Source organism: Papilio xuthus, unplaced genomic scaffold (assembly GCF_000836235.2).
Source record: "Papilio xuthus unplaced genomic scaffold, Pxut_1.1 DF827679.1, whole genome shotgun sequence".
Taxonomy (NCBI): domain Eukaryota; kingdom Metazoa; phylum Arthropoda; class Insecta; order Lepidoptera; family Papilionidae; genus Papilio; species Papilio xuthus.
Window position 1 is genome coordinate 657,563 of NW_013530970.1, and position 25,918 is coordinate 683,480.

Here is a 25,918-nt window from a genome sequence, read left to right on the forward strand (position 1 = left end):
AATGAGTTGAAGAAGTTCATATTTTTCGTGTCGCAAAACATGGCCTAAATATGCAACTTTTCTCTTTTTGACGGTCTGCAATAATTCGCATTTTGTGCCGACGCGCTGGAGGACCCGCACATTGGAAATCTTCTCTGTCCAACTTATGCGTAGCATTCTACGGTAGCACCATAATTAAGTTACATTACAGTGTAATCGAATAAATCATACTAATATTATAAGCGAATGTTAAGATGGATGAATGGCAACAGTGAGTGGCCTAACATATTAATACGCTTAACAATAATAATGAAGGTAAGATCTGTGAAATTTTAAGGTGAGAGCGATTCTACGCGTTTCTATTGCCAAGCCACGCATGACGGACGGCTTTTGGATGTTTTATGCTAAAAATTATCGTATGTGTTTGAAATTTTTAATTATTAAACCAAATATAATGCTGAATACGTCTTGTTTTTATGTTATTTGCATAACTAATTATGCAATTCCATTTGAAAATTATTAGATTTAATTTTTGATGTAAAGTTATTTTATTTGGTAATTTAAAATAAAAAGTATATGCGATTTGATTAATAAAATTACAAACTGAATCTTACTTCTTATTAAAATTATAAATGCCAATGTTTAGATGGATGGATGTTTGAAGGTATCTCCAGAGCAACTGAACGGATCTAGATGAAATTTAACATAGATGTAGAACACAGTCTGCAAGAACATATAAGCTACTAATTAAGTTTTTTACTCTGTGTGGACGGTATCGCGGGCGATTACTAGTATACAAATAAAACTTAAAATTCATGAGCGGAATAAGGAATTATAATCTAGCGCCGATATCAAACTTTTAACGACCGCTACGCGCGCCTTAAAGCAATTAACCCATCACTTGATACGTCCGCTACGAATGTAACAAAGAGTTAATCTATCAGAGTCATCGGATTCAAAATTCTAGTTTGTTTGTGCAATAGATTAAGCCGATGTTAAGAGTCTCACGGGAGTCGTAATTACAATAGCGGTAAAGATGGTTAATGATTCAATGAATAAAATGCTGTTTACTGGCATGTTCCAATGACTACGTCCGAGTGCTGTGAAACAAATCAAATATAATACGATGTAATTATAACATTACACATGGACAAGTGAATGGAGGCTATTGTTAAAATTAAATCGGTTATAACAGACACAAAAGTTTATGCAAAGAACATAGTCTGACTAGACATGTCGCTAGCGTTCTCAAATAACTGCTTTTGTTTAACTAGATAAAAAAGTTACAGAGCCGATAGACTAACCTTAACATAATTCACGCCTGTAACCAAAAGGCGTAGGTAGTTTTAGACAATATTAGTTAGAATCATTTGGAGCTTTCGTTATCAAGTCAAGTGTCATATAGAAGGCTAGTGTTACGCCAGTAAACCGGCACAGTGTCGGATTTTCTTCCAAACAGTATAGACCACGGACCTACATTTGGGACGGTTGGTTAACTCTCTCGATTCTTCTACATTCATACATCTACGCACAATTGTACCTTGGTTTCGTGTGCTTTTAATATTTCTCTTCTGGAGTATTTTATAATAGCGTTAACTAGTTGTCGTCCGCGACTCCGTCCGCGCGGAATTAAAAACTTAATTAGTAGCCCATAGTTCAAAACTATGTTCTATATGTATGTCCAATTTCATCCTGATCTGTTCAGTCGTTCTGGATCACCTTCAAACAAACATTCATCTAATCATTCGCATTTATAATATTAGTAATATAGCATCGTTAAAATGTCTCTAACGTGTAATACGAGTATGTGTCATTATTCGTGCCAATTTCTTGATTATCGCTAATCGAATGATAATTCGTCTATACAATAGAATAGGATTGAAAATCTCTCAAACAAATTTTAAATTTATGCAAGAACTTGGCCGTATCTTTGCAGAATTTATTAAACAATTATTGATTCGATGGATAAAAGGATTTAAATTAATAGCGTAGCTTCGGATGCCGCGGCCTGTTTTGCTATCGACATTGTCTGCGACTAATCGAGTTCGATTTGTTTGTCGATTTGATTTCATTCAACGTTTACTTTGAACAAGTCGAATTCTCAATAATTTGAACCCTTGCTTTTGTCAATATAAATGTTTTTAAGTCGTTTTACTTTGAATTTTAAACGTTAATTGTTAAGTATTGGTAATACTATGATACTGTTAACATTCTCTCTGAGTATCACTAATCTTTGACTTAACTAATTAACTATTCAAAACATACACTTGGATAAACTAAATATTTCTTAAACAAAACCCTATTAGATTTGTCTATCTCTAATGCATTGTCATCTTCAAATTTCCAGTTTAACTTTCTCTTATATGCGATTCTATTATTTTTATATTTTTGTTTTATAATATTATCGTATCAATGTCTCGTTGATTTTTATCAAAGTTTTTGGTGCTTTCTAACGACATTGTTTTGTTCTTTCTCACATTAAAGACCATTGAGGGCGCTCAGTGTTCAAGCAATCGCGATGGCAATTATAAAAAGATTTCCGCTAATATTTTTAATAATTTCAAATGTATACCTTTTATTCTTTTATTTGTAACGATCCGAAATTATTCAGTACCGTAACAGTTCACACAGCGCGACGCTCAGCTGACTTCGTATTTAATTGAATAGCTTCCATGATTTTTAATGAATACGCCTAATTATTGTTAGAGCTTTCCAAAAAATAATCTTCTAACTTTCTAGTTGTAAACATTAAATCAACGAAGCGGAAATGTGAACGTTCTTTGTTATTACTTAAATCCGTTTGATGGAAATCATTTGCATAAATCAAAATATCAAACTAATGAGTTGGCTGAAAATATATATATTTTTTTATATCATAAGGTGGCAAACGAGCGACCGGTCACCTGAAATCACTGATATAGTGAAGTGACCGTTGCCCATAGACATACACAATTGCATATGCGTTGCCTACCTTTAATCAACGGAGGAGAGGATGCACAGAAATAAAATATATTCCCTTTTCATGCATCCTCTCATCTGGAAAGTCCACTTCCACTTCCCATCCTTTCCTTATAAGAAAAATGATGAAACGAAATCGCCACACAATCAGTCGCAAACTGTTGACCAAATTCGTCGTATGTCGCTGCAATTTTCAAAATGGCGGAGCAAATCTATACAGTTAATATGTCACTATGTCTTTACTGAATGAATAGACGATTCGCGTTGATGAATCAACGTTGTGTGTAAGCACGCAACGCGACTTGCGATACAACCATACAAAATTACTTTTGAGTTCAGTGTACGAAGGGCCTTAAAAAAAGCGTTGCTAAGGTGATAGCGTTTATTAAAACCTAATTCATGGCCGAGAGCTGAGTCATAGACAATATGACAGCGGTCATCAATCACACTCAATTGAGTCTATGTCACGGATCGTGCATTACGTAATCCACGGATGACAATTCTTTAGAATCATCCTACGGTTTTAGGTAATGTCGCGTGGGTAGCGGGTATCGGGCGAACGTTCGACGTCCGGGGTAGATGACAGCTGAGACAAACGCGCGCTAGTTATTGCCACTGACAGTAATGTACCGTCCGTCTGTACGTCTGGTCATCTATTCTGTCGTATCACTTCGCAATCGGAATACAATAACAAAGAAATTTATTTTATTAACATTCCTTCGTAAAGACAATCTTTTAATTCAAATATTATATTACGATTTGTCACTGGTAGGGACGCATAGAAATAATTTTTTGATTTGATATTATTCCAACAATTGTAAAAATAATTGACATATCTATTGAACATAGCAGTAATGTAACTTGCAAATATAAAAATTTATGATGTATAAAATTCTATCTGTATTTGATCTTTATTATTTACTGGTTGTCCCGTCTCCGTCCGTCCTTTGTGTTCTTCCAGACTATGTTCTATATCTGTGCCGAATTTCATCACGATCCGTTGAGACGTTCCGATGCATAACAAACATCCATCCATCCATTTAGTGAGAATTACGTTATTAGTTTCTTTTCTTAGTAATAAGATTGTATTAAAGACCTCACTTTGGTAACAATCAAACTAATGAAGTAAGATAAGGCGCTAATTATCGCAATGATCAGAGCTATTAATCCTACAATCGGAAATTTCATCGAGAAAACTGATATGCAGTGCGTATGTGAATCTGTGTAAAATAAGGCTGCTTACATACTATACAAAAATGACAGTTGATACTGACACAAAAATTTATGAATAGTTTTCGAAAATTTGATTTACGAATGCATTTTTGATTATATTTTAGATTTATTCGTTTGAAAATCGAGTTCATTTGTTTGTTTTCTTAATTTAAAATACTTTTTGTTATGATCTTATTAATATTATAAATGCGAATGTTTAAATGGATTAGAAGATCTAGAAAGGCTGCATAGATATTGATGGAATTTGGCATAGATGTATTTTTTTTTTAATTCCGTTCGGATAGAGTCACGGGTGACAGCTAGTATGTTTGGTAGTGTACGTGTGTGATCGTCTTTAGCGTGGTTACCTGCGTGTGTTGATGTTATCTGTGCAGTGGGCCCGGGGCGTGCGTCACGCGTGCCCGCCTCCACCTCCAGCGCACTGTTACATTTTACTTTCCTCCGTCAAAGAATCGAGATACAAGATGGATGTTCGAATATTCTAGATAGATAATATTTTGATTTAGAAACTTTTTTTTTGCTGTCTTAACTTATTACATGTCCGTCTGTTTTTATAATAAGCACACGTTTAGCAATGATTGGTTACTAAGTTGTTTAAGGTAATTTTCGAAACTCAGAGATGGGCTTTAAAACTTCAAATGTTATTTTTAAATCTTAATCATCTGTTAAACAATAATGAATGTTTAGATGAATGAATGGATGGATATTTGTTTGAAGTAGCTTCAGAACGACTCAACGGATCTCTGGAAGAACAATAATAAGATAGGCTTCTCATCATATTTCTTTTAATTCCGCGCGACCAGAGTCCCGGGCGACTGCCAGTATTAAATATAATAGTCTGTATTTTAATTTACCTTCTAAACATTAATTTTCTAGTAAAAAGTAAAACTAAAAATTCCCCTAATGATCCGTGGCGCATTGAAACAATGACAGCGTACACAAAGACATCGCAAGACGCAATTAAAAACCGGCTATTCACAAATCCATCGTCGATCTAAAAGATATACTTCGAGAAAGCAAAATAATGAAAACTGAAGAGGAATCATTAGCGCTGGCAGAGCAAAAAGACTGTCGAGTGGACGAGAGATGAATCGGCCGGTCAATAATGAACAATCCGCATCCGTTTTAACCGATGATCGCGCCGATTAGATCCCGCGCCAACGAGTACGCTGAATGGCACAGGAAGTGGTACAAAGCTCACGTCAACGGACAACAAAACAAACACCATGGGAACTCACAATTAGATTAAACACCAAGTGGAAATCGTGTTCAGGTGGCCTATCGATGTTTCCGCAATTAAATAATTCATTAACACCGTACCAACTGAACTTAATGACCTAGATCTGTTTCGATAACTTTACATCCTATTTAGACTAACTGAAATTGTCCAGTGCATCCTTACGCTTGCAAACATAATATGAATCACTTAAGATAAACAACTCGATGTATAGGTTAAGAGCTAACGCAAAGCTCTTGAACTATAAATCTTTATGTAAATTAAATTTTAATAATATTAAGTCTCATTGTGTCTATTTAATTGTTACAGAGAGCTACTCTGGCGGAGAAAGAAGTAACAACTCTCAAGGAGCAGCTCGCTACAAGCAGCCCTGTACCTCTCCAAGCGACAGTGCCGCCGAAAACAAATGGCTCGCATATAGAATCCACAAGAGATCAGGCCACAGAAACCAGAATACAAGAGAGACTGAGCCCTGATATCAAAGAAGAGAAGAGAAGGTCGCCTGAAATTGATGAAGATATAGAACATAAGATAGAAATGGCAGCAACGGGACGAAGCAATAGTAATTCTACGAGAAGCAGTCCGGTGATCAACCAGGGGACCAATCTGGAGATTGAACTCGCGGCTAAGGAGAAAGAGGTAATACATTGTTCTTTGTTTGTTGTTTGTTTTTCTGATACGTGAATTAATTTCCTTCTTTATTATTTGTTTAATCTTTGTGGAGTTACAACAGCTGATCTATAGTAATCTTCCTATCACCGTTTGCTCCATATAACGATAACTGTGAGGTCACCCGGTTAACTGGACAGAGAATTACAGTTAAAGGATGCAATAGCCTTGGTTAACTGGCGTTGCGCTCGCGCAGGCCATCTCGTATCGAATGTAACGTATGATCAATAAATCAATTACATGTGCGGGGGCATCGCTGAATTGGATTTGACAGTTGCCTAGGTCTAGTGACGTGACTGCACTATCGATCTTTCATGTTTTATATTATTATTATTAATAATAATAATAAAACTTTATTGCTATAAAAAAACTGTTTAATTTTAATAATTATTAATTATCTTCTATAGCATTGAATAGTTTATTTATACTTATAACGTTTATATTTTAACCAAATTATTCCTTAGAAGATTATATTCCAAAAAATCGTACCTTACTTGAATAGTAATTAAATTTTGTGAGAAATATTCCGAGAAGATTGAATATCAATCGAAAATGATTCGTAGGAAATATATGAAGGATGAATTATTTAGGTCAGTTGTTATCGATAAGTTGACTGTGATGTATTGATCAGCTCGGTACATCACTAGTGAAGGGAAACAGGATACGTTCAATGGAATGATTGATCGGCACCGAACGGCCGGTAATCCTTGCACTAAATAAATATCGCTGTTTACGACCGATTGCTTAGAACCACTTCGTAAATATCACTTTGACTAAACCAAATATGCTCTGACTACTTTTAGTGACTATTCTTGACTTATATCTTAGTATTCAAGATTTTAACTTTTTATTTTGATTTAAAAATTCTCACTTTTGTCACATCTTCCGACCTACACATTTTATTAAATCTTACTAATATTATAAATACGAATGTTTAGATGGATGGATGTTTATTTGTAGGTATCGAGATCCGTTCAGCCGTGGAGATCCACGGCTGAACGGATCTCGATAAAATTTGATATACATATAGAACATAGTCTGGTAAAACACATAGGCTAATTATGTTTTTTTTTAATACCGCGCGATCTGAGTCACAAGCGACCGCTAGTTGTTTATAATTTTCACTTAATTTCTCATACCAGCATTGTTAGCTGGCATTTATTCTAAATAGATATTGATTGTCTCAAAACGATCTATCAATCAATATTATCGACACGGTCAATTAGACGACGGCGCGGGAACATGAATTGAAGTCAGGTCGTGTGGTATAGAAACAATTTAGGCTCGACACAGACTAGTCACCGACTACAGCCACCAGTGGCTAGCGACAAGCAGTTTACACGAATTTTAATACATTTTGTCGTGCATACTGCTTGTCTGGCCACTGGTGGCTATCCGCCCGTCTGTACCGAGCCTTAGTTTGTTGTGTCAGACACACGAAATATGTCACCCACGTAGATATCCAGTGACCTCATAGGGATGGATCGCTGGCTATTATATTTATTGTTTGATATTCCGATTGTTACCGTCCAATTTTATACACTTAGCCAAATAGATACTTTCGTCTCGATTTAAATAACTATAATTTATGTTGCTAATTCAAGTGATATCATCGGAATTGTGATTATATTTAGTTATTTAAATTGGACAAAAAGATATGCGCAATATTATACGATGATTTCTAAACGATTGTTCATTTAACACCGTTTGAAACGCCCTGTATATGACTTTTAAATTTAGCTTATATTTTTCGCATTATTATGTTCATCTTCAAATTATTCGTTAGTATGTACATTAGTAACAAATCGTCTGATTACATGCACTCGAATAGAAAGCTTTCATTTGTTCCGGTGCAAAGAGCGAGCGCATTCGAGTGCAAAAAACGTCGAGTTATCCAAAAATCCAATGAAAAGCTGAATCTATAACAAAACGCGGAATCTTCCAATTCACTAGTACACCACGTAACTCTTCAAATTTGGAGTTTCAATGCGCTAATGGGCGCAGCTTGAATGGGGCGCATTTGCAAGAACTTTGTGTGCCTTCAAACGTAATTCATCTTTCAAATATATCCGCATGCGGAGTCTGATGAGAGCGCCACTTCAATGAGGATCGGTCTTTTTCCTGTTTTATTTCGTTTGCTCTTTGTAAAATAGTTTTTATTATGGACGCGATCTCGCGGAATGTACCGCTTAAAGCGCAGTGCACATAGTAGCCCTGTTTACTTCTTTATTTTAAACAGTTTTGATCCGAAGTGTACACTGTCTTTAAACGATGTTTTAAAGTTCCTGCGAACAGTCATATCAATACCTATAAAGATATATTTCAATATCTCTTTATAAGCGTCAATAGCCTTATGGTTAAGGGTACGGATTTCCGATCACGAGGTCGGGGGTTCGAATCCCGCCATTCGACTATTGTAGTAAACCATATCCTAGCACAAGCCTAGAGCTAGTTGGAATGTTAAAAGAAATGTTAGTAAATTTACAAAAAAATCTGCTAATATTTAAAAAAAATATATTTACATGGTACAATTAACGTTGAGCTAATTGTGCAGGACTAGCTTTTGCCCGCGTATATTTCTGGCGGAATTAAAATAAAATCTAATAATAAATAAAGGCTATGTTCATTCAGTTTTAAGTTTATTTGTTACATACAAAAATACAAATGTTTCCACTTTATAATATAGATCTAGATTTATCCACAACGAAATTATATGAGGTTGATAATGATAGTACATACCTGATTGTTTTGGTTCTATTCGGCGACACTACGGTGCAACCAGATAATCTAGACTATGTTAACTTATCGATAAGCTTTTAGTAAAATACAAAATCTTATAAACAAAAGGAATCATAATAAAGACAAAAGTTTTCTTAAAAATAAAGAACGAGAATTTCTTTTCAGTGCCGACACTAATTCAGTTAATTTTCGGCGACAAATCATCAAAGCCATCGAGATGAGTCAGTTTCGCTTCAACTGATTTGGAAATACTCCAAAACAAATAACTCAGCGATACAACTCAGGATTACTAATAATTATTACTACTTCATATGACAGAAATAAATATATTTTTATAAAAAAATCCGACATTTAATAACTAGCAATCGACCGCGACACCGTTCGCGTGGAATTTAAAAACTTAGTAGCCTATGTGTTCTTTCAGACTATGTTCTAGGTATGCCAAATTTCATCGAGATCCGTTTTGGAGATACTTTCAAACAAACATCCATCCATTTAAATATTCGCATTTATATTAGTAAGATTCATCATCATCATCATCAGCTCGTTATACGTCCCCATCGAGGGGCTCGGAGCCTACCCTAAGTTAAGGGGGATTAGGCCATAGTCAACCACACTGGAACAATCCGGGTTGGTTGACTTCACACATATCTTTGAATTTCTTCTCAGATACGTGAAGATTGCATCACGATGTTTTCCTTCACCGTAGGAACGTCGGATAATTGTACCTATGTAAATCGGAAATCGAAAAACACATGGCGGGATTCGAACCCAGGATCTGCAGATTGCAAGTCAAGTGCTTGACCACTGAGCCACCGACGCTAATATTAGTAAGATGTTTTCTATAGTAGAAAGAGAAATCGAATCTGGAATATCGAAATGAATATTTTAACATCTAAACCATAGACGGTTCTTAGTATCTTCAGAAACAAATTTATATCAAAGTAATTTAACGTATTGAAATAAACCTCGTATTTTTCTTTTTTAAAACTTCTTTATTTTTAATTGAGTCATAGAAAGGGGTTGAGATGTTTTTTTCTCTTTTTGATGACAACCGATAAACGATTTGGTTTGAAATAACTTCTGTTATTACGAAGTTGGAAATTGGCTTTTTGATTTGTGATTTCTTTTTCTTTTGAACATATTTGACGTAAAGAAAATTGTAGATTTTAATTTTTAATAAATTTTTTGATAGTTGTATTTAAAACATGTGTTTAACTATAATTCTAGCTAGATTTTATTACTATATATTACTTGTTAAGGTAGAGTATAGATGAATTAACGGTTAATTTCGAAGCTTAATAAAATAATGAACAGTTTCATACATCTTACTAATATTATAAATGCGAATGCAGGATGGATGTTTGTTTAAAGCTATCTCCAGAACAACTGCATGGATCTTGCTAAAATTTAACATAGATGTAGAACATAATCTAGAAGTTATAGGTAATTCTGCGCAGACGGAGTCGCAAGCGAGAGCTAGTGTAGAGTATTTCTTAATCCTTTTATGTAAATTACCTTTTAAGGGATTGTTTATTTTTGTAATGAAAACAGTTTGTAATGTTTTTAAATATAAGATTTAATAACATAATTATAAATAAAAACTTTTTCATAAAAAACTCGGTATAAAGTTGTTGGCTTTTGATATATCCTTTGCCTCGTTTGTATATTAAATAAAAATAAAACAAACATAAGTCAAACGTGTCCAGTTTTTATTGTAACAGGAGCGGCCATTTAATTATCAGACGCAATAATAGTCTCCCATAAATCATAATACACCTTTCTTTTCAGCTATAAAAGTACCTTTCATCTCACATAGATGGCGCTGCACTAAATCCCCAAATGTACATTCTTAATGTCACTCCGGCGCGGGACATGAAAGAGTGATGTTGCTATTTTTATATGCAGCAAAAGGAAAACACTCGAAATTAGTTTATGACGACTGTCTGTCGTTCGATTTATTTTAATTCTGTTATTTTCGGACGCGCATTTCTCTTATTGGATTTCAGTCGTTGCAGGGGGATCGAAGATGGCCGATAACTTTGAACGAGTGACTTACGATCCAAACTAAATGATGCGTATAACACAAAATTTATTCCTTAATGAAATATTTCCTTTGGCTTACAAACGTAATGTATATTTTCGCACAGCGTCAATATAAACGAACAATAAAAAATCTGTTTTTGATCTTAAATAAACACATTACACGCAACTTTTTCACTTTAATGTATTGACGGTTATTTGTGGTCCCTTTCACATAGATGTCAAACAAGACTCCGCCTAATCGCAGTCAATCAAAGAGAAAGCAAATTCGAAACGTCGACAAGAGAAGCAATCAGATGCCCCATCAAACACAACCTATCATCTACACTGAAATCGGCACGCACGATAATTTAATAACAAAAAACCCACCACCGACACAAACAAGACAAACTGAACTCTATTGCTCTAGTAATAAGGCGACAGGAGAGCACATCGAGTCGGTAATTACGGCCGAAACACGCAAGCCGACATGAAAGCAAATGTCAAACTTACATATTTATTTCCAAGTATTGAATGCTGGGCCTCGTTTCTCGGAAGACAGCGCATAAACATCATCTTGTCGATGATAAAAGCGATGTGATTCTTTGTACTCGATGCTGATTAGTCTAATTTTAGTTCAGTCAAAGATGGGAGTATAATTTATCAGATACCGTGACACCGTGACAACATAGCGTGACTTCAACAGTCCACAAGACGTCGTCAATATTATCAACTCGGATCACATTACATATTCTATTGGAATTTTCTGTATTACTTCCTTTTCTAAACAACGTAATTTGTACATATCTTAGGCAATAACATAAGTCGACATTAAAATTAAATATGACGCTTAATTTTCATCGTATCTTATCCATTGTAAAAATAGTTCACTAGTAATGTAAGACAGATTTAATAAACTCATAATTAACTAAACGCAGCCGGTGCTCGGAAGCCGTCAGTTTATTTCTACATACACACCGTCGATATTCAGAAACGGACCTGATAGATTCGTAGCAGCCGACATCAAAGACGCTACATTAATCATAACTTGCATCAATCGCCGGTGAAATAGTTCTGTTTTTATTGTAAATCAGTATTAAAAAGTGACAGCGCGTGAATCAAACGCTCGCCACGAGACGTCAACGCGCGTGATGAATTCGTGAAATGTAAACAAAAAGTAGCGGGCCGATTAGACCACCCTGTGGGACACCTGTTGAATCTATTAGCAGGCAGGCTCTCGTATAGTATGAGTACGTTCGTAAATCACAGAAAAACCTACATATACATCAATTCACTTGATGCGTTAATAAAAATCATTGTAATCACTCGTCCATATCGAACGTTTGTGCGATATTCAGATCAAAAGCGTTGTATAAATTGTCCGTGAAGTTTCATTTTTAATTCTCCCAAAAGTAAGTACTGTACAGTGCTATAAAAAAAACTTATACTTCCTACGAATTGATATTTATGTATGAACTACGTCTGGCTTCCATCTTTTACGATCGTCAACAGTTACATATTTAATGTTCGATGTTTATCAACATTTCTTTCTTATGCAGGTTTTAGTGTGGCACTAAATTATTTATCTTCAAAGACTTGCTTATTTTCGAACTTTTGTTTCTCTTACACAGTAATTCTCAGTTTTACAACTGACGTCACTGGTATTATTAAGTAAACGGAGTTGTGCATGGCATCATGAAATTACTTATGCCACCTGTCGAAAGAGTTTGAGCGATTGTAAATCAAAAGCATATAGACTTAAGACCTAAAGTGTCTTAGCATTGCTTTTGATGTTTAGTCTTAGGTATTAAATGCCTTAATTTTGAGATAATGCGGAAATAGATAACTGTTTCAAGTGCGGGGCTCGTTACTTAGTACAAATGATATCATTAACAATTCTCTGGTTTAGCAACTTCTTAGTCAACAGTTTACATAACTGAGTCAGAAAAAATTGAATCAATGACACATTCCTCTCAACTGTGTAATTTTCTAAATCCAATAGTCTGGTTGTTTTCAAATATTACTAACATTGTTATGTAGCTGTCGCCCGCGACTCCGTCCATCCGGAATTAAATGAGTAGCCTAATTCTTCCACATCTGTGCCAAACCTTATCAAGATCCGTCGAACCGTTGATCCATCCATTTAAACATTCGCATTTTTATTTGCAAGATGTTTGGATGTATGTTCTTAGAAGGAATCTATAGAACAGTTGCATAGAACTCGCTAAAATTTGGCATAGATGTAGAACATAATCTAAAAGAACACATAATCTACTAATTGAGTTTTATTAATTCTTCGCAGACGATGTCGCGGGCCACTACAAGTATGCTCATAAAGTAGGAATCGAACTTCAACGAATTATGTCTCAATACATCGATAAAGACAAGAAACACATTGATACAAGGAAAAAGCGAATTACTTGCATATAGATTGATTGCTAAAAGAAAAAAAACTGAATAACATTGGTATCGAATGCTTCAATGTAATGTAAAATTATTCTAATTGCAAATTAACATTGATTAAATGATTTAAATAAGTGTGGGAGATAATTGTGTTCATACATAAAACATACGAGTACATTGGTTATTCACAACACGAGAATATTTGCCTTTAATTAATTCATTGTAAGAAACATATATAGTTATAAATATCTTTTTCTATTAAATCTTATATCTTTAAATGGGCAATTCTTGTATATATATATATTATATAGATATAATTCTTCTGTGAGTGTGTATGTCACTGAACTTCTCTCAAACAACTGGACCGATTTTGATGAAATTTTTTGTGTGTGTTCAAGGGGATCTGGGAATGGTTTAGATTCAAAATTTTCATCAAATATTAACTTCATATTAATTTATTCAAATTAAAGATGTGTAGACAGGACAACGTCTGTCGGGTCCACTAGTGTATATATATAATTGGAATCTCGGAATCGGCTCCAACGATTTTCATAAAATTTAGTATATAGGGGGTTTCGGGGGCGATAAATCGATCTAGCTAGGAATCATTTTTAGAAAATGTCATTTTATTCGAATTTTATCGATAATCAACTTAAACATAAACTTAACTTTTTCTATCGGTAAGATCGAAAAATATTATTCGTTTTTCATTATTTTATTAGCAATTCGTACCTAAATATAATTTCCAAAAAAAACACAATTTAAAAAAAATACCAAGTAAAGCTCCGTCATCAGGTACTGTACTAAAAAATTGCGAACTTATTATAAATTTTTTCACAGTATAAGGTGACAAACGAGGAAGTGGCCAATGTTAACGGTACCCATAGACTTTCGCATTTGCAAATGAGTTGTTATCTTTGATAGAGGACTAGTACTATAGATTTATGAACGTTTTTACCCTTCTTCTAATAATTAAACCAATTGGATTAGATTTTTTATCGTTAAATGTAATTAACATTTCGTAATTTTTTGTTGGAAATTTTCTAAACTGGTATCAATAAATAAAATTAATCGTATACTCGAATCGAATTAATCTTTGGATATCAAAGAATACTATGATGAATAACTAATATCATATACAAATCAAATAAAATACATATGACCTCTTATTAGAAAACGTTGCGACATTAAATTCATATAAGACCAAAATCACTCTACCATACTTTCTAATAAGAACTAATTTCCAATAATTTTAATACTCATGATACTATCAAATGAAATTCAACTGTATACAGAAGAATATAAAGTTGTTTATTGAATGTAATTACAAGCATATGTCGCGTTAGTTTGTAGCGTGTAACACGTGTTCGGAATATGTCAATTTATTATAAACTTTGTGTAGCATAGGAGATGATTTGTGACATATTATCAGTATAAAGAGCTATCTGTTTCTGCCTACATTAAAGGGTATTGTATCCCTAATGAATTCCGAGTAGTTGATTAATTTGCAGACACGATTGTAACATATTGCTATATCGAATGTTAGCTGTTGTGCGACACCGTCTCCGCGATATTAAAAAACAATTAGTAGCCTATACTTCTTCTAGGCTATTTCCTACATCTATGCAGCTATTCTGGAGATACCTTCTAACAAACATGGAAACTTTCGTATTTATAATATTAGTTAAACCAGTAAGATTCTGTCTTACTATTATATTAAATCTGATCAACAGTTCCACTCATATGAAGACATCAAAAAATGGCTTGATTCGTGGATAGCCTCAAAAGAAGAACACTTCTGGCGTCAAGGTATTCGAGCTCTACCAGAAAGATGGGAAAAAGTTGTGTCTAGCGATGGGCAATACTTTGAATGATTCATTTGTAACGCACCTAATAGTTTTTACGTTTTTACGTAACGTACGTTTTTATACTAAAGATTTCCGACTTTGACAGTTAAAGGTTTATTTTGCAACGACAATTTGCAAAAAAATATTTTTCCGTCTTCATTTAATTTAACTTCATCAAAAATGACTGTCATTTCTTTTATTGTCTCATCAAATTTTGCATATTTCTCTAAAGAAACTTTTTCGTCACCTGAACAAAAAACGTCCTCTCCCCTAACGCAATTAGGACGTGTCCAAAACAACCGCGACCATTGTTTTTATTGAAATTAATGTTTAAATCAATCAATTGAAACTTCTCCCCCTATTCGTAATCCTCCACGACGACGGAACATTTTTCTCCGTCTACCCCCAACCCTTAGAACAATGAAGGATGGTTATTAATATTCTAATATAAAAAAATATCGTAGCTAAACAATAGGTGTTGTTAATTTACTCATTACGGATTCATGGGGTGTCCCCGGGGTTGGGAGAGGGGTGGGGGGTTGATACAATTCCCAAATTCGGAATAATGGAATCTTTTGATACATTTATGGGTCCAATAAGCTATGAAATATATAACATTCATTCTATTTTTAACTCGTAGCTTATTTGATGTTTCGGGATGTTATTATTATTCAATTGTAAATGGGTTGATATTATTTCTGTGAAATAACCAAATAACCTAAGTTACAAGCCTATTGTGGACTCAAGTTCTATTAGAAGCATGTAGGTTTTACGAATTTATTTTCCAATATTTTAGGTTTACTGGCTAACTAAAATTGTTCGTTGCACGTCCTTCTCAATTGATATCAAAATGTAGCATAAAATGGCAATACAAAGAAATCGATAAATAATCAGAAATGCCTTCAATCAATATCTATCAGTGGTAGACAGTGAAACATTCGATATTCCCCCGAGTATCCGAACGGTAGTCTGATTGACGCCGGAGCCGCATTGACAGCTCGAAATGAGCGCGCTCGCGCCAAAACGCGCCAACGGCACGCGACCAACACACGAAATGTTCCCGCGCATTCATATGCTTGCGTTCGAAATTCAAACATTTATTGCATCAAGTTCAATGCTACTATTCTATTTTCGTCCATAGACAAACAATTTTTTTAAGAAAGAGTTTTTAATACTTTTATAACCTTCAAAACTATTATTGATTTTTTCGTGTTTAAATTATATATATTTTATTCCATCAGCTGCTATAGGAAGTAAATCATCAATGTCCCGTGCTACAAAGAATAAATCTACGAACAAAACAACCGATAATTTTAATGCTTTGAATGACAAAAACGTCCTGACCACGTGTCCAGGGGTCAGAACTGGTTCGAACCGGTTCCCAATAAAACTCCATTCAATCGAACACCGTGTACAGTTCCCGACAAAAGTTGATACATTGATTGATAGTTAGATACAATAACATCTTAATAGCTATAGAAATAGAGTCGATAATGTTTAATACTGTTGGATTAGCGATGGTCCTGTGTGGCCGGATTGATACGCCACCCATTGAGAGATAAACAATACAAAATTCAGATTGTCCAGCTGTTCTGAATCGGAACAGATCTATTGATACAAGATTTTGATGACGATTAGTATATTAAATATTATTAAAATTATTTTACCGCGTCAAAAGAAAGAATTTTTAAACAGTTGTTAAAAATTTAGTAGGTCTGTTTCCAGATTCTCTGCTATTGTGAGGTTAATAAAAAAGGACTGTTATTTGTTAAACTGGCACACTTGAAATCAAGAGTTTTACATAAACAGACATGAATATTGTAGCTTTGCTGCATTGTATTAATTAAATTGAATATTTGATCCCCGCGCCATCAAAACAGAGGCGTCAAAAGAAATGTCTCGAATAATTATTCCCATTTTTCCGTGGCCACCACTTCATCTTTCAAGATATCGTTAATATTAATATTTTGACACGGAAACAAACGGTTTTTAATATTCCTTTTATTCATGCCTTTGTTATTTTAATGTCCGATACCCTGGCCATGTCTTCCGCGCTGAATATTTACTCTGAGATAGGGGAAAGGGGTGACGACCGAAACTTATTGGGCACTACACAATTCAATTGTTTTGCGTTTGGATTTTTTTTGGAAGAGTATGCAGAAATTTAGGTGTTTCATTTTGTGCTATTTTTTTAACGATGTTCGATTTGTATTTGCATCTTGACATTGATATGTAAATTTCTTTTTTTTTCTTTCCAATGTATTGACAATAATGACGCAACCCATACACGTGTTCATACAAAGTTCATACAAACGATCGGCGATAGTGTAGCGATGTGTTCGCACAAACACAAAGTCAATGGCCCGCCTGTTATCGATACCGGGTCAAATTTTAACTGTTCCTCAACAAAATCGTCGAACAACGTTTTATCTGAATGAATATAGCTATTGTCAAAGTTCCACGAAACAAATGTTACGATATCATTCATTTATAATTACGGATATGGTTTTTATAGCAACAAAATATACAGGCAATTGATAGGGCTGTCAACTCTACTTTAAAAAAAGCAGGACAGGATTTGGAATTTCAGGCGCCCTGAGCGAAATTTTTGGGGCGCCCTTTTTTTTGGTTTCAGAGGAAATCTTACAAAGATAGTGGATTGGGCGCCCTAATCGGTCGCCCTACTTGGTGCTACCCTAACTATTGGAATTAAGTTTGTCATGTTTTCATAGTATATTTTAGCAATGTCAACTGCTCGTCTCAATTTCTCACGCTAAAACTAAACTAAGTGTTACTCCTAGTGATTAATTTAAACTGGAGTTTCAACGAAAGATGTAGAAGTTTGAGAACCGAATATAATCAATACAATTGATAGATAATTTATTTAATAGTGGACTATATTAATAACATAAGATAATGCTGATTACACAATTGTTTATATTTAATTTTTTTTTTACAATTCGTCAATTCGCGTCGTATCTAAGCCGACTGAGATATCGCGGCATCCGTAGATGGGACGCGTAGGAAATGAATTAAATGTTTAATTTAAAAAAAAAATTGTGGACATACTTTGACCTCAGGATTGCCAGTAAGTTTTTATTTTTAAAATCCGATTTTTTTTTTAAATTTCTTCCATTTTTTGACAGTTTTGCGCCAATTTGGTTGTTATTTTTTTTTTTAATTAATTTCTCAACAATTAAATGCGTAGCAATTTCTGGTGATTCGTATTTTCTTTGATAAAATACAATCGTTTATTGAACTGTTTCCCAATTAATAGATACGTATTTAAACATAATTTACATTCCACGGAACAAATATCAACAATGCTCGCAGATGAGACAAGAAACAAAACGTCTCCGTACACCATCCGTTTAGAAGACATTAAGCAATTTACCTAATGTTCCCCCAACCTACACAATCTAATTTAAACTCAATACATCTATAGATAAGATTGACATTCGATTGAATTATACTATTCCATTTCAAGTACCAAATATCTTAAGACGCAAACAATTGCATGCAATTTTGATCCTTATTGAGATGTATTCGTGTCGATTTCCAATTAGAATTCGTTTGTATGTACATATATAATTAAGGGCGTTTCTAACCAATCTATCGGGATAGTTCCCGAAGGATAGTGACTAGCTATCTAATGCTTTGTCGTTAAATTAATGCTAGGATTTATGACACCCGGAATTAGCTCTACGATGCCACCCCACTGATGAGCTGTGTCATAAGCGATTTAGGAATATACAAAATATTGTAACAGAAATACAGCGCCATTATTTTCTAACCTCACTTTTGAAACAATTGATAACTTAAATATGTATAGAATTGACAATTACTATCCATAAGGCATGTTATTGACGCGCGTCAGTTTTATACCTTCTTAAAGTTCGCTATGGAATCGCTTCAAAGCGCACTTTGACTAACCCCTATATTCCGTTCGTGTTTTTTATTTTAATGTAACCTTCACTTATGGCAACGCATATGCAATTGCGTATGTCTATGGGCAACGGTGATTTCGCTATTTTAACGATTTCAAGTGACCGCTCGCTCGTTTGCCAACTTATGATATAAAAAAAAACTTAAATACTCTCTTTCCCAGACTTTCTATAACACAAATCGATTTGCAAAATTATATTTCTATCCTTCTTTTTTCTTTTATAAAAACAAAAATAAACTAAAATGTAGAAGCTTATACTATTATTTATATTTAAAATCCGCTTCGCTTATCGCTCCGCTATCCGCTTCCCGCTGTTACTAAGGTCTCACCATTACGATCCCCATTTAAGTTTTATTGATTGATGTCTTACAACACAACAATGGTTTACACTTAGCTCCTTAACCAAACTAATTAGATATTTATGTTACTCAATAATAGTTGTTATTACTTTGTCTTAAGGTGTAATGAAACGATTCACTTAAATGGTTACTATCCTTCTAAATCCTAAGACTTTGATGAATCCTGCAAAATAGGGAAGCCATGAAAATTAGGATACTTAGTACTTAATTTATTTTGAACGTAAATGTTTAGAAAAATAAAGATTTTATCTCGATTCACTTGTACTAAAGACATATCGTATTTTTTTTATATAACTGGGAAAGTTAAGATGGATGGATGTTTGTTAGAATGTATCTCTAAAACGGCTTAACGGATTTCGATAAAATTTGGCATACATATAGAACATAGTCTGGTATAACACATAGGCGACTTATTAAGTCTCTTTTTTAATTCCGCGCAGATGAAGTTGCGGTCAACAGCTAGTAAGAAAATACCAAGTAACGTCGTTAAAAGATGCTAGTAGACTTGATTATTTATTTAAAACTTTCGCCACCTGAGCCGTCGTAAAAAAACAAATTAAATATTATTTCTCAGTCCTAACTGTAAATATATTTTATAACTTTACACTATTAAAATAGAGTCGATTTTAGAATGTTCATTTGCTGGATTAATCATTGGTTAGTTGGGATTTCTGTCCAATTTTTAGCACGAAAAAAAAAGTTAAAATTTGTTTTCTTTTTAGTGGCTTTTCGTATTGATTAACCCTTTCCTTGTACACGTTTTAATATACATTATTCTATAAAGCAAATTATATTCCTTTTTAATTAAAGTGTGACTTTTTGATAATTTACAATCGATTTTCAATCATAATTACATTGCATTAAGAATTAATTTATTAAGTATGTAATAAGACGCAGTTTGCTTCGTTTTTAAAAGAGGCGGTCGGGGCAAAATGGTACACAATTACAGAGGAAAACAAGGAGAGTCGCGAGTACTAATGCTAAGACGAATGTTGCGGAAAATCGAAGCCACCCCAACCTCCCCTCGCCGTCTGCGGGGACGTCTGATTTACGATTTACACCCGAACGGGGATTTCGTAGTTTTTAATTCAATTTTTTAATATATTCCACTTATTCGATGAATATGCATTCTCTTTGAATACAAACGTCGTTTAATATACGAATAAGCATTATATTAGTCACAACTTGTTTTGTTATCTGTACAATTTAGCAAGAAAAATATTAAATCGTTTATATTAAGATAAACATATTATTTTATTATTTGTGATTAATAGCATATTAAGTACTATTAAGCATTATCAATATTAAACTCTTTTTATATTAATGTAATCTTCTTCTTGGCCTTATCCCACTCATGTGAGGCGCTTAAGATTTTATAAACTTCAAAGTTTTGATTTATTTCTACAGTCAACCTTACTTGGGAAGAATCTTACTAATATTATCAATACGAATGTTTGGATGGATCGTTTGAAGATATCTCTAGAACGGCTGCATGTATCAAGTTGAAATTTGACATAGATGTAGAACATAACCTGGAAGAAAACATAGGCTGATTGAGATTTCCTTTAACAACAGCGCAGACGGGATCGCGGGTTACAGTTAGTACAATATAAAATAACTTCTATAAATTCATTATAATGTAATTGCTTACCACACGTATATTTGTCGGAACAACAAACAAAAGCTTCCCTCATTCGAAGCGTTTCGACATTTTCTTTTCTAATTGATAATTCTTCCGCATTCCCCCCTCCAGTTTGTTCTCCCAGAATAATACAATTAATTCCCTTATGCCGGAGATCTATACTTATTTCTTAGAAACATCCCTTATTAAATACCCTTCGTATTACAATGTATTAGATAATGTGTGCATTTAAATGTGGGTTTCCATTGTAGGAATACTAGCTGTTGCCGGCGACATCGTTCAGCGGAGTTAAAAAGATCTGAATTCGTAGCATATGTGTTCTTCTAGACTATGTTCTACATCTATGTCAAATTTGAACTTCTTACATGTAGCCGTTCTAGAGATATCTTCTAACAAACACCCATACAAACATACAAATATTCGCATTTATAATATTAATACGTTTGTGGTAGCATCCCAGATTTGTTAGCAAAACATATCGTGTTTATCATTCACCTTGAAATTTCCCGTATTTTTTTCATCAGTCTGTATCATTTCACTGGTAAACATAGCTCTTTCCTAATGCACTAGATCTTTAGTCTACCTAAAAAGATTTAAACATATACTCTATTTAAAATTGTCATTTTATTCTTTACGCATTTATACCCCAAAACTCGAGAATTGAACTACGGCTTTGAAATCAACCATCTTTTGTCATCTACTCGATATCCGGCGTATTTACAACACGTACGATTAAGCTGTTCATATTGTTTTAACATTACTACCTTATGGCTCAGTAGTGCATGCACACTATGTCATCATAAATATTTCAGTTCGAATCCTATTTCATTGTGAAGTAACTAAAGGTACTAACTTTTTTACGTCACTTAAATAATATTATATAATACATAGATGACGAAATAATTAAAAATCAGGAGAAATCAAGTTTAAAATTAATCTATTATTTTACCTATTAATAATTGTTTTCTTATTTTTTCCAGGTAATATATTGAATCGAGTCAACAATTTAAATCAAAGCAGTAAGTTCTCATCTTATTTACCGTGGGTTTTAGAGATCAAAATCTCTGTATAAACATATCGTCGTCCTTGTCATATCTTTGACAAAACTGAGACAGGAACTCACGGTTCACAGACCGAACGAAAGATTAATCATAGAAAGTGGATATTATACTAAACGCTTCGTTTTAACTTATCAATGTTAAGTAGCTAAACAATAGAATCGACAAAACACTTAACTACTAAATAGATACTATAAAATGTCGATATCAACCAATTGTTTTTAATACCAACATTAATATTTATAATCTAGAAACGTCAAAATACGATCGCGTGTCTATAAAAGCTATCATTTTTAAACGCTGGCCACTTGTAATCGAACCGCACCACAGATAAAAAAATCGAATGACAGCCCATAGATAAAAAATATCGAAGATCGGGTTCAATGTTCATTTTTAAATGTTTTTGTAATCTATAAACGGTAAATTATAAGAGCGTCGGTGGCTCAGGGGTTGAGCACTTGCAAACTACGAGTCCGAGGTTCGAATCCATGTGTACATTTATCCATATGTAAATGCACATATCTGCGAAGAAATTCAAAGATATGTCTGTACTCAACCTGTACTGGGCCAGATTTGACTATGGTCTAGTTACCCCTAACTTAGTGTAGACTCTGAGCCCCTCAGTGGGGACGTATAGCTAATGATTCAAGGGTAGAGTATAGAAATTTATCAGATATAACTTTATAAGTAAAATATTCAATATACGTGTCATTAAACAAAGAAGTAATTACTTGGGCATTATTAAAATGGCGGAATATCCACGCTTAGCTATTGAATAATATTTGAAACAGTCGTTTCCACTTTCCGTATCATAAACTGTCGATAAAAAGAAAGCGCCAACGCGGAGATCTGCATATTCAAGCCGTTAAACAAAAAGGAATAGATAGTATTTAGTACGAAAGATTAATAACCCGTTCACTGCCGAGTTTTATTGTTGTATAACTTGGCTGTTGTCGAGGACAATACTGGTAGAGTATTAATATTTTTAATATCATATTAAGTAATTTAATACCGTTAATATCAAGTTACTACTCTATAAAAAACCAATAGTCACTTTGATTTTACAAGTTTTCGATTGTCCAACAACACTAGTTGTCGCCGGCGACTCTGTCTGCGCGGAATTAAAAAAAACTATTAGTGGCAGCGTAATATTATATAGCCTAAAGCCTTCCTCTATAAATGGACTATCCAACATAAAAAGAATTTTTCAAATCGGACCAGTAGTTCCTGAGATTAGCGCGTTTAAACAAACAAACTCTTCCGCTTTATAATAATAGTGTAGATAACATTTGCTCGCGACTTTGTCCGCGCGGAATTAAAAAAAATCTAGTGATAGTTATAGTCTATGGCATCCGGGGATAGTGTAGCTTACAAACAGTAAAAGAATTTTTCAAATCGGTTCAATAGTTTCAGAGCCTATTCAACGCATACAGACTGACAAATTTTTCCTATTTATAATATTAGTATGCATAGATTATTAATATGTAATTTAGTAACAAACGTATAATATTCTAATTAATCTTTGATATAAAAGTCAACTAAAACATATTAAATATTATGTTAAATAATTAAAAAATAAAATGTAATATAGTCGTCTATAATTTTGCATAGTGTAAAGTCATTTTTATAGTTCACATTGAGGGTGTGTATTCGTTAATCGATTTCGCATTATTACGCGTTGTCATTAATAATTCTAATTAATTACGCGCAGTATAAGGATGGGGGGTTTTAGGGGGTTGCGTGGGGTACCGGGGAGTGTGGGGGGTGAGCTCATAGAGTCCGCTATTGTCAAACAACGTGTGGGATGATTTATGCGCATTTCCTTTATACGTTCGTCTTAAATTATCGCGAATGGATGCCTCATTGATTTTATGATGACTAAGAAATAGTTAAGAAGACACTCTGAGTATATTTAAGCGCTTTTGAAATTAATTAATTAATTTATTAAAAAATAATTTATGTACTTACACAAAAAAATTAATTTATTAAGAAATAATTTATGCTCTAAAAAAAAATTAAAACTATCGTTATTAATTTTTTTAGGGTTCCGTACCACATAGGAAAAAAACGGATCACTTTGTTATCCGTCCGTCTGTTTATCTAGAACCTTTTTTATTAATTAAAGAGTTCTTAATCTTTTGACAAACATACACACAAAATAATTAGTTTGTTAATTTAAAACTAAAGAAAAGTCTAAAATCGTGACATCTGGCTTTACTCATTAAACCCTTTCAATGTATTTTACATTTATAAGAAAGGTCTGTACGTTTTTTGTTACATTTTCTAATGCAAACGGTAGCCATATTGGTATGATTAATTATATAACATTTATTAGTAAAATTCGGGCTCCGTGTAAACGTGGCAGGGAGAGGGTTAGTTTCGCGCGCTTTATTTGTGTGTGTGTGAGACATTAATATTTATATCGCATACATAAGTTATTTTATGACGCCATGGAAGATTGATTTATAACACACACTAAAGTATCAAATATTTTATTTTTCAAAGGAATTACGAACGTGTAATTTTTTGATGTTATCCAAAAGAAAGGGTAAAAGAGAAGAGTAAGAGAGTCTCTTTATACAGATAAGTAGTAGAATTTAATTCAATACCCACTTCTAGGTGGATAGTGAATTAAATTCCTTAACTACTGTTAGGTAAAAAGTTAGAACCAGTTAGAAACATACCGTAAATTACATTCGCAGTTCATACTGATTTATCATAAGCTAATTCTAACGTAAAATAGAGTCGATTTGTTGAAACAAATCGCAAGTAGAGATAGCAATCATTAATTGCATTGCCGAAAAACGGGTGGGTAGATGTGAATTTGGGCGAGAAACGTACACTTCCGTGCTTAAAGCAAGGTACGAATCACGCGAAGTGAAACAGGAAAAATGTTTTCCAACTAACGCCCGCCGCGTCGGTACAATGTTAGGAATTTTAACAATTATATCTAATTTGAGAAGTTTACTTTTTAAGTTAAAAGCAGTAAAACAAAAGTATTAATAAATATTATTAATCAATAAAGAAATAATATACTCCATTTTATTATAGTTCTTTTCAAATATCTTGGATGCTCAAGGCACATTAAAATTGTGTTCTCCACGAACTTTAGAGCCGTTAAGATATCTGAAAACTATTGTACCAATTGTTTTAAGTATATCATGTATGTATTAGCTGTCGCCCGCGACTCTGTGCGCAGGGAAATAAAAAAAAAAACAAAATTACCTATGTGTTCTACCAGACTATCTATGTATGCCAAATATCACCACAATCCGTCAAGCCATTCTGGAGATACCTTCAAACAAATATCCATCCATCCATCCATCCAAACATTCGCATTTATAATATTAGTAAGATAATAAGGTGTATAGGTTCCATTATGACTGGCCTAAACGACTTAACTGGTCAACTGAGATGTCATTTCATATCCACGAGTTTCGTCGTCGTTGTAGATTACTTGTATTTTAATTAAAAATTGTGATTTTTTTTTACCGTATAATTTAAATCTGCACTTTTTAAATTAGCAGTCAGTGTTGGGGGGCGCTAGTATCGCATGTCTCTTGCTAATAAAGCAAAGTTTTCGTCTTTGCCTTGTTGGCAATTACTTTTGTTTGCTGACGCTCTTTTGGTTATTTGCATGATGTAGTGTACGTAATAATGACGTCAATACTTTTATATATTACAAGCTGTCGCCCGCGACTCCGTGCGCGCGGATTATAGTAAAAAAGTAAATTATAGTAGAAAGTATATGTTCTTCCAGACTATGTTCTACGTCTATGCCAAATTTCATCAAGATCCATGCAGGCGTTCCGCAGATACCTTCTCA

The 25,918-nt window shown here is 33.7% G+C and overlaps 1 protein-coding gene across 3 annotated transcripts in view; it reads left to right on the plus strand.

Annotated features, from left to right (window-relative positions):
• The window catches only part of cut (homeobox protein, cut), a 143,347-nt gene that overhangs the window by 62,267 nt on the left and 55,162 nt on the right, over positions 1 to 25,918 (plus strand). For all 3 annotated transcript variants that reach the window (XM_013312316.1, XM_013312317.1, XM_013312318.1), the window contains exon 3: positions 5,717 to 6,046. In XM_013312316.1, coding sequence (XP_013167770.1) covers positions 5,717 to 6,046 — 330 coding nt within the window. The remainder of the gene's footprint in view (positions 1 to 5,716; positions 6,047 to 25,918) is intronic.